General features: G+C 39.0%; 1 protein-coding gene across 7 annotated transcripts in view; it reads right to left on the bottom strand.

Annotated features, from left to right (window-relative positions):
- Positions 1–12,786, bottom strand: part of KLHL32 (kelch like family member 32) — a 254,553-nt gene that overhangs the window by 155,507 nt on the left and 86,260 nt on the right. For 6 of the 7 annotated variants that reach the window (XM_047733263.1, XM_047733267.1, XM_047733264.1 and 3 more), the window contains one exon: positions 3,376–3,483. In XM_047733263.1, coding sequence (XP_047589219.1) covers positions 3,376–3,483 — 108 coding nt within the window. Of the gene's footprint in view, positions 1–3,375; positions 3,484–10,959; positions 11,352–12,786 lie in introns of those variants that run through there. The other variant, XM_047733266.1, reaches the window with a different exon arrangement.

Here is a 12,786-nt window from a genome sequence, read left to right as displayed (position 1 = left end):
AGACAAGTTCAATGTTAACCCTGATTTTACAAATCTATATCATGGCTAAAGACAACAGATTAGTGAATATTAGTGAATATCCACAATCGTACATAACAATTAAAAAATTGAAGAGCAATGCTTTGATTCCTGCTTCCGTATGCCAAAGTCTTTGCCTAATGCTAACGTCAGTTTCAGAGTAAGAGAAAGCAGCTTCTTTGCATCTCCCAAGCATACTGCAATTTCACTTTTTGCCATTATCTGTGTTCATGTCTCAAAGGGAAAACAGATTTATTATAAAGCCATTTTGGTGTTTAAGGGAGCAAGTACCATGGATGCTGTCCAAGAAAGCCTGTATCAATTTCCACTGTGCAGCATGAGTCATCATACATCGAGTTCAAGGGCAGCAACTCGGAGCCCTTATGAACTGAGTGTTGCAAAGGCACCCAGGATGAGAGAACCATCAAGGGTTCACTTTCTGAAACATCCAAATGCTTCCCTGCCTTCTTCAACAAAGTAGAACAAAGATGACTTAACCTTTCCTCGGTGAGACAATATCACTGAAGCTAAGAGGACTGGGTTTGACTCACTGAGTCAATATACACTGGGAGAGTGATTTGAGTCATTCCCTGCCCTTCCTGGGCTCATCCTCTTCGTGACGGGATCACTGTATTCTTCAGAGCTGTCTAGAAGATTAGGTCAAACAGCACACATAAAGGAGCCAGGGCAATGCCCCTGCTCTTGCAGAAGATGTTCCATGAAATGTCAGCCCACTTCCCGTCCCTCCGGACACAATCTGAACAGATGAGTTCCTGCTCTAAGCCACAGGCCTGTTACTGCTCCGTGGGTACACACATCAGCAATGGGTCACTGGACAGAATAAATGCAACTCCAGGTCTGGCCCTAGGGCTTGCCATTTTTTTTTTTTTAAGGCATTCCTGGCTTTCTTTTTAACTCATAAAACTGGAATATGTGCATATGACTCCTAAGCAGTGAGATAGGGCTGTTGCTCTGCAAACCTCAAGCAGTTTTCTTACCTTTCAAAAAGCCCCCTTCAGTCCATGTTTCGTAAGTCCTTTGGGCCACAGGTATTACATATACATAATTGTGAAAGAAACTACCAGGCAATCGAGGCAAACAATAAGACAGCCACTGATTATATCTGTATGTGTCTTTGACCCCAGCCTTCATAGCATTTTTTCACCTTTCTGTTTACTAATGATTTAAATGTTTTGCAGCCTATAACTTACAAGCTGAAACCATTCCATTATTAATGCAGCCAAATACAAAAGCTACTCATGTGGGTACTTCTCTCAAAAAAACACAAAATTCACCATTTCATTCCCATTGCACACCAGCAAAGCATAGCTATGGGTTATCAGTAGTAATTTAGAGGTGAGCAAATGAAGGTGTAATCAATCATATTTTAGGCTGAAGAGAAAAACCTACACAAGACACAATTTAGAGCTAGTATCTGTCTTTACATCTATAAACCAAAAAGCATCCAACACGTAATTTACTCACCTCACTAGGAATCAGTTTTGGCAACTCTGAACAGTAACTGTCCACATAAATTTCCTAAGGCATGAAATCTGGCTGGGCTGACCCTGAATTTGTGATCTATTTCTTTTGTATTTCCCTTTGCACCTGCTACTTAATGGATGTTTTTCTTTTTACCCACTATTTTTTTACCCACTATTTTTATTTCAACTTCTGACTTGCCTCAATCACTCCATGAAACATATCTTAAACTCTACTAGCTCTAGAAAGTGGACAATATCATATAGTTTAAAAAGCCTCTAAAGAGGGAAATTTAGTAGGAAAGTGAGCTCCCAACATTCTTCCAGACGCAAATACCACCTTCTCTGTGAACGTTTGTACTGATGGCCCCAGCTACCCACATCCTCCTTGTTGTCTCCACTGTATCTTGTATTCTGCTTCTATTATATCTCCCAACACAACGAGGACATATGATTACGTCTAATGCCTCTTTCCCCCACCAGGATTTGGGTCCGCCAAGAGAAGAGGTCCTTATTCTAGCATAGAAGACACTAAACCTAAGTTAAATAAAACAAAATTAAAAAAAAAAAAAAACAACTTGGGGCGCCTGGGTGGCTCAGTGGGTTAAAGCCTCTGCTTTCGGCTCAGGTCATGATCCCGGGGTCCTGGGATCGAGCCCCACATTGGGCTCTCTGCTCCACGGGGAACCTGCTTCCTCCCCTCTCTCTGTCTGCCTGCCTCTCTGCCTACTTGTGATCTCTCTCTCTCTGTCAAATAAATAAAATCTTAAAAAAAAAAAAAAACAACTTTATAAAAGACAGTAAACATCCAGTCTGTATGTGGGTCGATTTAGTTGAGTGGTTCTCAAATGAAAATGGGGGGTGAGGAGTGGAAAAAATGAGTGAAGGTGGTCAAAGGTAGATACTTCCAGGTTTAGATAAGTAAGTCCTGGGATGTAATATACAGCATGGTGACTAGAGTTAACAATACTATTAATATATTTGAAAGACACTAAGAGAGTAGATATTAAAAGTCCTCACCACAAGAAAAAAAATTGTAACTATGTGTGGTGACAGATGTTAACTAAATTTACTGTAGTACGTATATGGAATCCTTATGTTCTACACCCAAAACTAATACAATGCTATATATCTGCTATACCTCAATTAAAAACAATTTTAAAAGGAAGGTTTCTGTGTGTTTTCATCTTGGCTTCAACAACATAAAACTAGTAAAGAAATATGATACTTTGGATCTGGATTCATTACTGTCTTTATGCAGTTTAATTTCAATTTTCTCTGAGAGTCATATGTTGACCTGGCTCTCACATTCCATTAGTTGACATTATTATTCTTTCACTTAAAAAAGAAAAGAAAAGAAAATGGATATTCTCTGGAGATCTCTGTAAATCCCATGACAATTTTAATGAAGAACAATTTTGGCTTTCAAACCGTCACATTATAATCTAATCCTTGAGACTCTGACTCTGAGATATGTGTGGAGGACAGGATACCAAGGTGCTGTGTCTACAGCTCCTTGGGGCTTTACATTTTTTTTAAGCCAATAATGCTGTGATTAATGGAGATTCAGTAATAACAGTTTAAATTATTTTGCAAACTCTTTTCCATAAGAGGGTTCTTTAGGCTGTTTTAAAATTATACCAGCAAGCCTCTGAGCTCAGATTAAAATATTATGTTTCTGGGGTCATATTTAAACTCAAATTGTTTTACTCACCTTTCCATCCTTTTTGTTATAAAATCAAGGAGTTGTGAACTTTTTTTTAAACATCAAAATGAATAACAAGAAAAATATCTAAATCTCATACCTCAAGGATAATCCCCACTGGTTAGTTGCAATTAAAATGTTAACCCTCTCAGAGGACACACGGTACCATACCTGGCCTGTGTATGCAAACTCCAGAGCCTGCTTCAAGCCAAGGCTGGTCACACCGTGTAAATTCACCTCGTCGGCTCCACTTTCCACCATACAGAGACTGAACATTGCCTGAGGTGGGAGAGAATGCGAGAGATGGGGAGTTACAGAACTTAAAAACCAAGAGAATGAGACAAAGTCCTAAACAGACCAGGACAGACGGTCCATGACAGATTTCACTGCCTTTTTTTCTGCCTCATCTCAATGACACACCTCATTCCTCTCATCTTCCATGTAGCATACATTCTATTTCAGTGGCTCTCAAAATGTGGACCCTGGGCCAGCAATATCAGCATCACCTGGGAACGTTAGAGGACAGATTCCAAGGGGCCCCAGCCCAGACCTACTGAATCAGAAACTCACACAGGGGTCCAGCAATGTGCATTATGATTGGCCATCAAAGTGACTCTGATCCTCACTTGAGTTTGAGAACCTCTGTCTATTTCTTTAGTGAAAATTAATTTGTCCCAAACCAATTCTCCAAATCAGTTCTACTGGATGATCAGTATGCCAAATGAAAACTTAAAAATTAAAAAAATGAAACTTGACAAATTAAAAAAAAAATGCATTGGTTTGTCCCATGTCCAAAAAACCAACCAACCCACAGTAATTTGTACATATGTAACAAGTTTGATTTAGCAGGTATAAAGAGAAAATTCTGTTTTGGGTTACCAGTGATGAAATGTACTATTTAGGAATGTATACATCTACATAGGGAAGAATTAACCTTACCCAAAGGAAGTTCTGGTCTTTTCCCTTGAATTCTGGAAGGTGATCTCTAGGCCCTTGGAATATCCTGCCAGATAGGAAGGTCCTTTTTTGTCTGGGAACAATGTGATTTATGATGGGATTTTGGGCCACACTATATCAGTTGTAACCTCCAGGGGAACTGGAGACTAAAGGTACAAGCCTGACCTCTAGGCAAGGCTGGAGGTGAAAGAAAGGTCAATCACATGGGGAATGTGTAACTGAGCCCCAGTAAAAACTCAAAAGTTTGGGTGACTGTCCCTGGTTGGCAGTCCTCTGTGCATTTTGTTACTTAGCGTGGTCAGGAGATACACTATGACTCCACAGGAGGAGGACCGCCAGCAGCTCTGTATGTGGTCCCCTTCTGGATTCTGTCCAATATGTCTCTTTCTTTGTCTAACTCCAATTCATATCCTTTCCCTGTAATAAGCCAATTTCCATGAGTATAAAAACTTTTAGCAAGTTCTGTGAGACTTCCTAGTGAATTATGGAATATGAGAATAGTTTTAGGAATTTCTTCAAACCTGCAGTTGGTGTCAAAAGTGATAGAAGTCTTAAGGGAACTGTCCCTTCAAATTCTGCAGTTTAGCTAACTTCATAGAGATAAAATAAAAAGTGGAGGAAAAACCCCCTTACTCAACTATATGGTAATATTTTACTTCACACTAATTTCTTTAATTCTAGAAATGTGATTTTTTTTTTGTTTTGCCAATGTATTAATAGTCTTCTCTTAGCAATTTTTATGTTGATAAATTTATTTTTGATCCTCACAATTCTGTACACTTTAATATATATTGAATGGTGGTTTTTTGTTTGTTTTGTTTTTCGAGGGGGGAGGGCAGAAGGAGAGGGAGAGAGAGAATTCCAGGCAGGCCCCACACTCAGCACAGAGCCCAACATGGGGCTTGATCTCATGACCCTGAGATCATGACCTGAGCCGAAACCAACAGTCAGATGCTTAACTGACTGAGCCACACAGGCACCCCTGAATGGTGGTATTAATTGATGGTCCATTATTTCTTCTGCAGATTCTCATTTCTATCTCACTCCATTAGAGAGTTCTGAATTTTCATAATGAATAGAATCCTCTTTGTTAGCTTAATTTATAGCTAAAATTTTAATTGTTAGAAATATATAATTATTGCTCCCTTGTCATTTGAAAAATTTTTTAATCATTGAAAAATTCCTGAGGACATGGGGAGTATGTAATGTGTAACATACACAATAATATTTGCTATATTAAATAGCAAACATGTAGACTATTTCACTTTCAGGAATTTACTTTATCATGAATAAATGAAATCTGATATTCCTTTAGAAGCTGTTAGTGGTGAAAGGTCAATAAGGTGCATTTGGTAACTTGGTTAATTAGTGAGTTGATCTGGCTTGCTGTTGGGGCCACTAGAGTTAAGGTGCTACATGACTGGATTTGAAGTCGTGTAACCCTTGGTTTGGTGAACCACAGTGATTAAAGGCAAACTCGTAACCAAACTATTCCAGGTTTGACAAGCACGTAATTTCTCTCGGATTCAGTTTTCTTATCTGGAAAATGGGGCCAAAAATTGTACCCACTTCATGAACTTGTTTGAAGATTAGATGACAGTGTATATATATGAAGTATTCAGTAATAGTGCCTGCATACGGCAAGGTCTTAGTGAAACTTATATACTGTAATAACAAGGAAATAGAGTTAAGTTTCTTTTATGTATTCTTTGGTTAAAAGCAGTGATATATACTCTCTGGGGATTTTTGGCTTTGTTTTTGTTTTTGAAATCAAATTTAGCTAAAGATAAAAAGGGCTATCAGAAAACTGATTTTAATGTAAATGGATTCTACTTATGCATTTGTGAAAGATCCAAAGTCAAAACCAGGGGCATCTGGTTCTTACAGTTGGAAGAACATGCAACCCTTGACCTCAGAGTCCTGAACTCAGGCCCCACACTGGGCATGGAGCCTACTTAAAAAACTAAATCAATAAATTGTCAGAACTAAAAAGCACAGGTCACAATAAAAAAGGACTTCCCATTTGTGTAATTCTGAATTTGCTTCTAGACTTCATATAGCTCCTCTAAACAAAACAAAACGCTGGAAGAAATTGCAGTTTTTTCTTTCTTCATGTCTGTTTTTTATTACATGGGTGTTTCAATTTTAAATATTTCCAACACTAATTTCTTTTTTCAGATCTTCCAAGTTGCAATTGCACCAGAAATGGTGACCTGCAGCTCTCCATCAACTCCACTGTTGACAGAAATGACTCAAACTGCAGAAGGATTATCTAGGTTAATGAAATGCAAAAAGTTCCTGAGAGACAATACAAACTTCATAGGGTTGTCATTAGGTTGTCCCTAATCCAAGCTGAATGCCCTACTTTCCCATGTCTTGCTTCCATCCCAGTTGGTACGAGAGCTAAGAAACAGCTCCTCTTCTGCTCTCTGCCCAAATTCTGTTCCTTTCAAACACTTTCCTAGTGACAGTCCCTCTCAAAATCCCTATGTCTGTCTACAGGACTTTACTCCTACTCCCTAGTTTAAGGACTGATCACATCATAAAAACCATCACTGCCATTTCCATAAACACACAACCTTCATTCTGATATTATATCATATAGTCTTAGAAACTTAATGTTATAAATTTAAAACATGGTAATTTTTAAAAGTTACAAAACCAGTTAAGGAGAAGAAAAAAGGAAACTATTAAATCAAGATCTATTATTTTGGGTTTAATAAACTCACAAGGCACCTCAATTAGAAGAAGTCACACTGGATACCACCAAAGTAAGGAAGAACCCAGTCATTTGTCAATTCGTGAAGCTTGTGAGATGTCAAGAGCCTGTGAAACAATGTCAAGAGAGCTTCTAGAGCCCACAGGGAAGGACAAAGCGTCCTTTGGTAGCAAAAGAGGCGATGGGACCATGGTTGCTGTCTTCTACCACTGAATGTCCTGAAAAGGTAAACTGTAAGCTCCATGAACTATAGGCACCATATCTTCCTTACTCACTATGGAGCCCCTAGATGCTCACATTTGCTTGCATGCATGCAATAAATATAGATAAATGAATGAATGAATGAATGCACAAATGAACCAACACACTCTCCAAAAATTCAGATGATGATGCAGCTGTAGGTGATGTTCACCTGTTGCACATTGTGGTAAACAAAAATAACTAATATGACATAAGAATTTTCTGGATACAAGGTGTTTCAGACAAGTAGCTAAAGTAGCAACAGTTAAAGAGAAGGAATACCCACCATAAGCTAAGTACAAATTAGTTCACTTGTAGACATTTAGAAAAAAGTAAGAACATATGGCAATGCCCTCTATCAAGCCACAACATTCTGCCAAAGCACGGGATGAGGTTCTGCTTAGAGATATGGAAGCACTGCACAGATTTGTCCTCGGTTCATGCTGTTTTTGTCTTTGGGAGAGCCTGGGCCAGGCTGAGATTTACAGTTGTCACAGCTCACTCTTGGCTGATAACGTGCTGCCGCCACCACAAATCTTTCTAATTGAAAACCCAGTTTGTGAGAACACAGTCCACTTGAAGTGCCAACCACAGAGAGAACTGTCAATTTATAGTGTGTCGTGCCTCCTATATTTCACACAGAAATGACGCAAATGGAGTCTTAAAACCACAGTGCATGAATCAAGTTTCTTTGGGTCATGTTAGTTGTCACACAGTCACAAGATGAACTACAACCCATTTTAGGTTGGTACATGATGCCCCAAAACTGACCAGCGGAAATGCTACTATGTCTTCAAAGATGAGAACACAGACCTTTTCAAGCACTTGAAGTTGGTAAAATAGGATCTTTTCACCTAGAAACTACACGTAGCTTTGGAGTTGCCCTGGACATGGGCAAGAGGTACAGTGAATTCCATTTTATCAGGAATCCAGATGATTTTATGGATGAAATAACTGCATTATGTTCGGTGCACTCAACCCTTATCTTTTATGAGAGAGTTAAACCAAAGTAAACAAACACGTTTAAGAAAGTTATTGAAAAAAGCAACTTGCAATGATGGCAGCCTATCCAGCCTGATGCCCTCCATCTTTCATTAAGACAAGTAACTAGTGTTACTTACGAGTGATGTTTACAGTGGCCATGAGTGGCCATGTGTCATTATAGAGATCTGAGCTAACTTCTGAATCAACAAAGATTACATTTTGCTCAATTTAGTGTTAATGATGATTACCTTTCATCGTATTTTGGTTATACCTCCCATATAGAATGGATGGTAAATCTCACTTAATGAGACTGTTCAATTAATTACAATGGCCCATTTCCCTGGCATTAAGGGGAGAATGTTCCTGACCATAGCTGAACTGGACTATTTACCTTCTTTATCTCACAAATGCAAAAGTAATCCAATCAATCTGGGGAGCTTAATGGCCCACAAGAGTAGGAATGTTTGGTTACAGGGGTCTTCCCCCAGTATATTTGTAGCTGTTTTAATTCTTCCTCCAACAGTATAGTAATAGTGTCAGAGAATAAAATATCAGGACAAATGAAAACACCAAATTATTCTACCTATAATTAAGCAGCCACATTTAATTATTTCTTAAAATACCAGTTTTCCCTCACTTTAACCATATAAAGAAAAATTCACCTTACACGCTAAAAACTGTGAAACATATTGGCTTTCCCCAACATCTTCAAATATGTAACTTGTTTATTCAAAGAATCTAGCTGTATTTCACAGCTTTGCTCTTGGCACAGTTGCTTCTTAAATTAACTACATAGTGATAATGAGCCCTTCAAAACCAACATGATTAAGGCTTATTCTATTTCTCTTTAGAATTCTCCTCCTCCTAGATGTGGCTGTATTTCAGCTACTTGGATCTTCTTGGGAATGGAATGGAAAAAGGACACAAATCAAGGTGTTTTTCATTTAGCTAAAGATGTAGTAAATTTGTGAAGGTCAGAAACTGCTGCCCATCATGAACTCAGACTATCCACGAGTGGTATTTATCCTTGTCTATGGTTACATACTCTGGAAAATGGAAAATGGCATCCACACATCTGGTTTTAGCCTTGGGTCATGCTCTTGAATCCTTTGACTTCTGCTCATTCCTGTGGTGCTTCTGTTCCCTTTTTGTCTATGGCTGTATTTCTTTGGTATGGATTTCAAACCTTTACTCCCCACCATGTAAAGAAGTCTGTTCTGTCAGATATTTAGGGATGATGCTTACTCTTCCTTATTGAATAAATTTGATAAGCCGTTATTGAATGAATCTTTTCGCATAGAGACCATTTGTTCTGTCCTCATAGGACACAATCCTATCTTTCAAGATCTACTAAGGACACACTATCCAAAACGAAATGTGAATCTCCTCCACTCCACTAAAACAGAATTTGGGGCCCATGTCAAGAAGTGGCTGAGCCGATGCGATACAGAGTCTGAACAAATCAGGGGAAGTTGGCTCTGAAGAAGGAAAGTTTCAGAGGACAGTTAGATCAGAAGAGTCTGAAAGCCTGAAGAAAAAAATAAGAGGTGGAGTAACTGAGGAGGCCAAGTGAGGGATTCTGTGTCCCTGTGATAAGCATTCAGGGAAGAATCTGTAAGTCTCAGAAGAGGCTCTCATGGTGCTTATCAAAACCACACTGGGCGTGTCTTAAGCATCATGGCTAAAATTCTAGCCTCTCTTCTGTAAATGGAATCTTGAAACTAGAAGGTACCTTAGAGATCACCAGTCCCTCACTACACAGGTGTGGTCCCTGGGCCACCAGCACTGGCATCATCGGGGAACTTGTTAGAGATGAAGCATTTCAGATGCACCTCATACCTGCTGGATGGAAGGTGCATGTTAACAAAAGCTCCAGGTGACCCATGTGCACATCACAATTTGAGAGGCACAGCAATAGTCAGTCCTCTGCCCTTTGCGACACTCCTTGCATATCTGAATATTTAAAGAGATGAGAAATCCAATACTTTGCATGAGAATAGGAAGTATTAGTAATATCTCCAGAATACTGAATCATAATCATGCTCCTGACAAATTTCTCCCCCTTATCCTCGTAGAATTTCAATAAATTCCCTCTGTTGCTTGATAGCTTTTATGATATGTGGTCACTGCTCTTAAGTCTCCCCGTGGAATGTGCACCTAATCCAAATTCTCTGATTTATAAAATGTTAGCACTCCAGGCCAATGCGAAATCCTGGCATCTGGGTAGAAGACCTGAGTCCAAATCCAAGCAAGGGAGGACCAGTCACTACATCTTGTTGGGTGGGAGAAGAGATTATTATTTGGGAAATAAAAGTTAAAGAAGACTCATGGTTTCAAGAACAAGGCCTCGAGAAGCGAAAATTGTCCTATGTTCTTGGATGGAAGTGGTGGTAGCAGCCTTCAGGTAAATCTGTCATGACATTCTCCTTTCCCCAGTGGCCCTGGCTGACTTTATCTGAGTCATCTCCTTCTTAACGTATTTGCCTGAAGAGGAATTTCATGTGGCCATCATGGAGCTGCTACTGACACAAGCCCCCCAGACCCGTTCCTATGGAATTCAAAAACCAGAAGCTTTTAAGGAGTCTCCATATGCCATAAAGGACGACAAGGCACTGGCACCTTGTTGATGCCTAATCTGGTATCTCTAGCTGCCTGGAGCCTGGATGAAGGCTGTGAGGCCAAATCCAGACTCAACTGAGAGTGGTCAGGATCTTGTTATTATGTCTGTTGTAGGTCTAAAGAAGGGAGATGGAGCAAAAGCACCAGCCCTGCGTCATAAAGTATCCATATGTACAAGCATACAACACAACATTTCTGTCTTAGAGTTCATGACATCATCACATAAAATCTCTTACCTCTTGGCTCCAGGAAAGTTTTTGGAAGAATGTTGATAATAATGTGGAATTGCTTTAATTATCACTTATCATTCTTCTCTTTAAAAATCCAGGGTAATTAATGACCACTATTCAGAATTTAATCCAAAATTTCAGGAGCTCTTCTTTTATTTATAATGTCCTCTTTATATCTGTTTCTTCAGTGTGCTACCATTAAATAAGTTGTGTACAACTACAGATACAGGTACCCAGCCCAGCTGCAGAATCTCTCTCCCACCTTTCATTTTATTCATCCCCATTGGTTTGACAGTTGTGAGTCAGGCAATCCATGCTAGAGCTACTCTCCCATTATTTGGCTATACACAGATGAGGACAGAGGCCCAGCTCACACACAGTTTCTTCTAACTCCATTAGTTGCTAAGCAACCAATCATTGGAACCTTCTTGATCCAAGACAGAACAGGCCAGTGTACTATGAAGTATCTGGGTTGTCATATATGTTCAAGTCCACCACTTCTGCAAACACATTAGATGCTCTGTCGTGCAGGTGACACGCAAAGTCTCCACGTCTTACAGAGTAAGAAAAGAAAATAACTTAGAAATAGTCCTCAAGAGTTCTAATACTTCTCAAAAGTAACTGGGTGCCTGGGTGTCTCAGTTGGTTAAGCGGCTGCCTTCAGCTCAGGTCATGATCCCCGGGGTCCTGGGATCAAGCCCCGCATCAGGCTCCCTGATCAGTGGAGAGCCTGCTTCTCCCTCTACCTGTCTCTCTGCCTATATGTGCTCTCTCTGTCAAATAAATAAATAAAATCTTAAAAAAAAAAAGTAACTAACTGAAGAACTTCTTCTAGTCCTATGAAAATTTGTTTGTGCATATACATAATTTTTAAAGTGATATGAATGATTTGATATGGAAATCTCAATTATCACTTTGGAGTCACATGCCTCTAAATGAGAAGAATGCTGGTAATTCAATCCTTCAGGAATCCAGGCACGCAGGCCCAAAATCCAGTCAACATCAGATGGGCTAATTAAAAGCAATTGATTCAACAAGCAGCTGGATCCTCCCAGTGTGGACACTTCATTTTGTGAATCAGTTTTTTATAAAAATGATGAACAGAATCAGGGCATATCTAATAGATCCCAATAATTCTTTACATCAATTCATCTGATTCACATGATCAGCTGTCTTGCCCCTTTTTAGAAACCATCTGTCTTGACTCAATATTCAATTTCTAAAGGTTTGAAATTTTCATCAGCTTTATTATCCTTCAAACATGCATTCTTGTTCTTTCAGATGAAGCTAAGGTTGAGCGTATCACTGTGATTAAATAAGCATGAGTGAAATTGTGATTTTAAATAAAACGGCGTGCAAGCTATAATTTTAGGAGGATAAAAAAGATATGGCAGAAAAAAATGAAATAGTCTTTCAGCACACACTTGCAGCAAATAAAGAGCTTAGCACAATGACGGCATAAAATAAATGATTTTTTAAAAGTTAGCTATTATTTCAAGTTGCAAATATTTTTTCCAGCTTCATAATATTTATATTCAGGAGAAGTGAATCAGTTCAAATGAGGGAATAAAACGCAGACCAGAGTTCACCGTGCTTCCACCATAATGAACACACTGCACTGTCAGCACAATAATGAAAATAACCGTCATCCTATCTGAAATGTTAATGATTTCTCTGGCACCGATGCAAACAATTTTTAAAAGGGAATGTGACAATGATTCTTCAGAGACTCTCAGCTTTCAATTAAAAAAAAAAAAATTTGACCACTACCACCATCAACTGCTACTTTACCTTGAACTGACAAAGGGAATTCTATTTTTAAGGAATGTGTTT

Source organism: Lutra lutra, chromosome 6 (genome assembly GCF_902655055.1).
Source record: "Lutra lutra chromosome 6, mLutLut1.2, whole genome shotgun sequence".
NCBI classification, from domain to species: Eukaryota; Metazoa; Chordata; class Mammalia; order Carnivora; family Mustelidae; genus Lutra; species Lutra lutra.
Note: the sequence above shows the minus strand (reverse complement) of the source record. Positions and strands in the feature narration are given on the sequence as shown.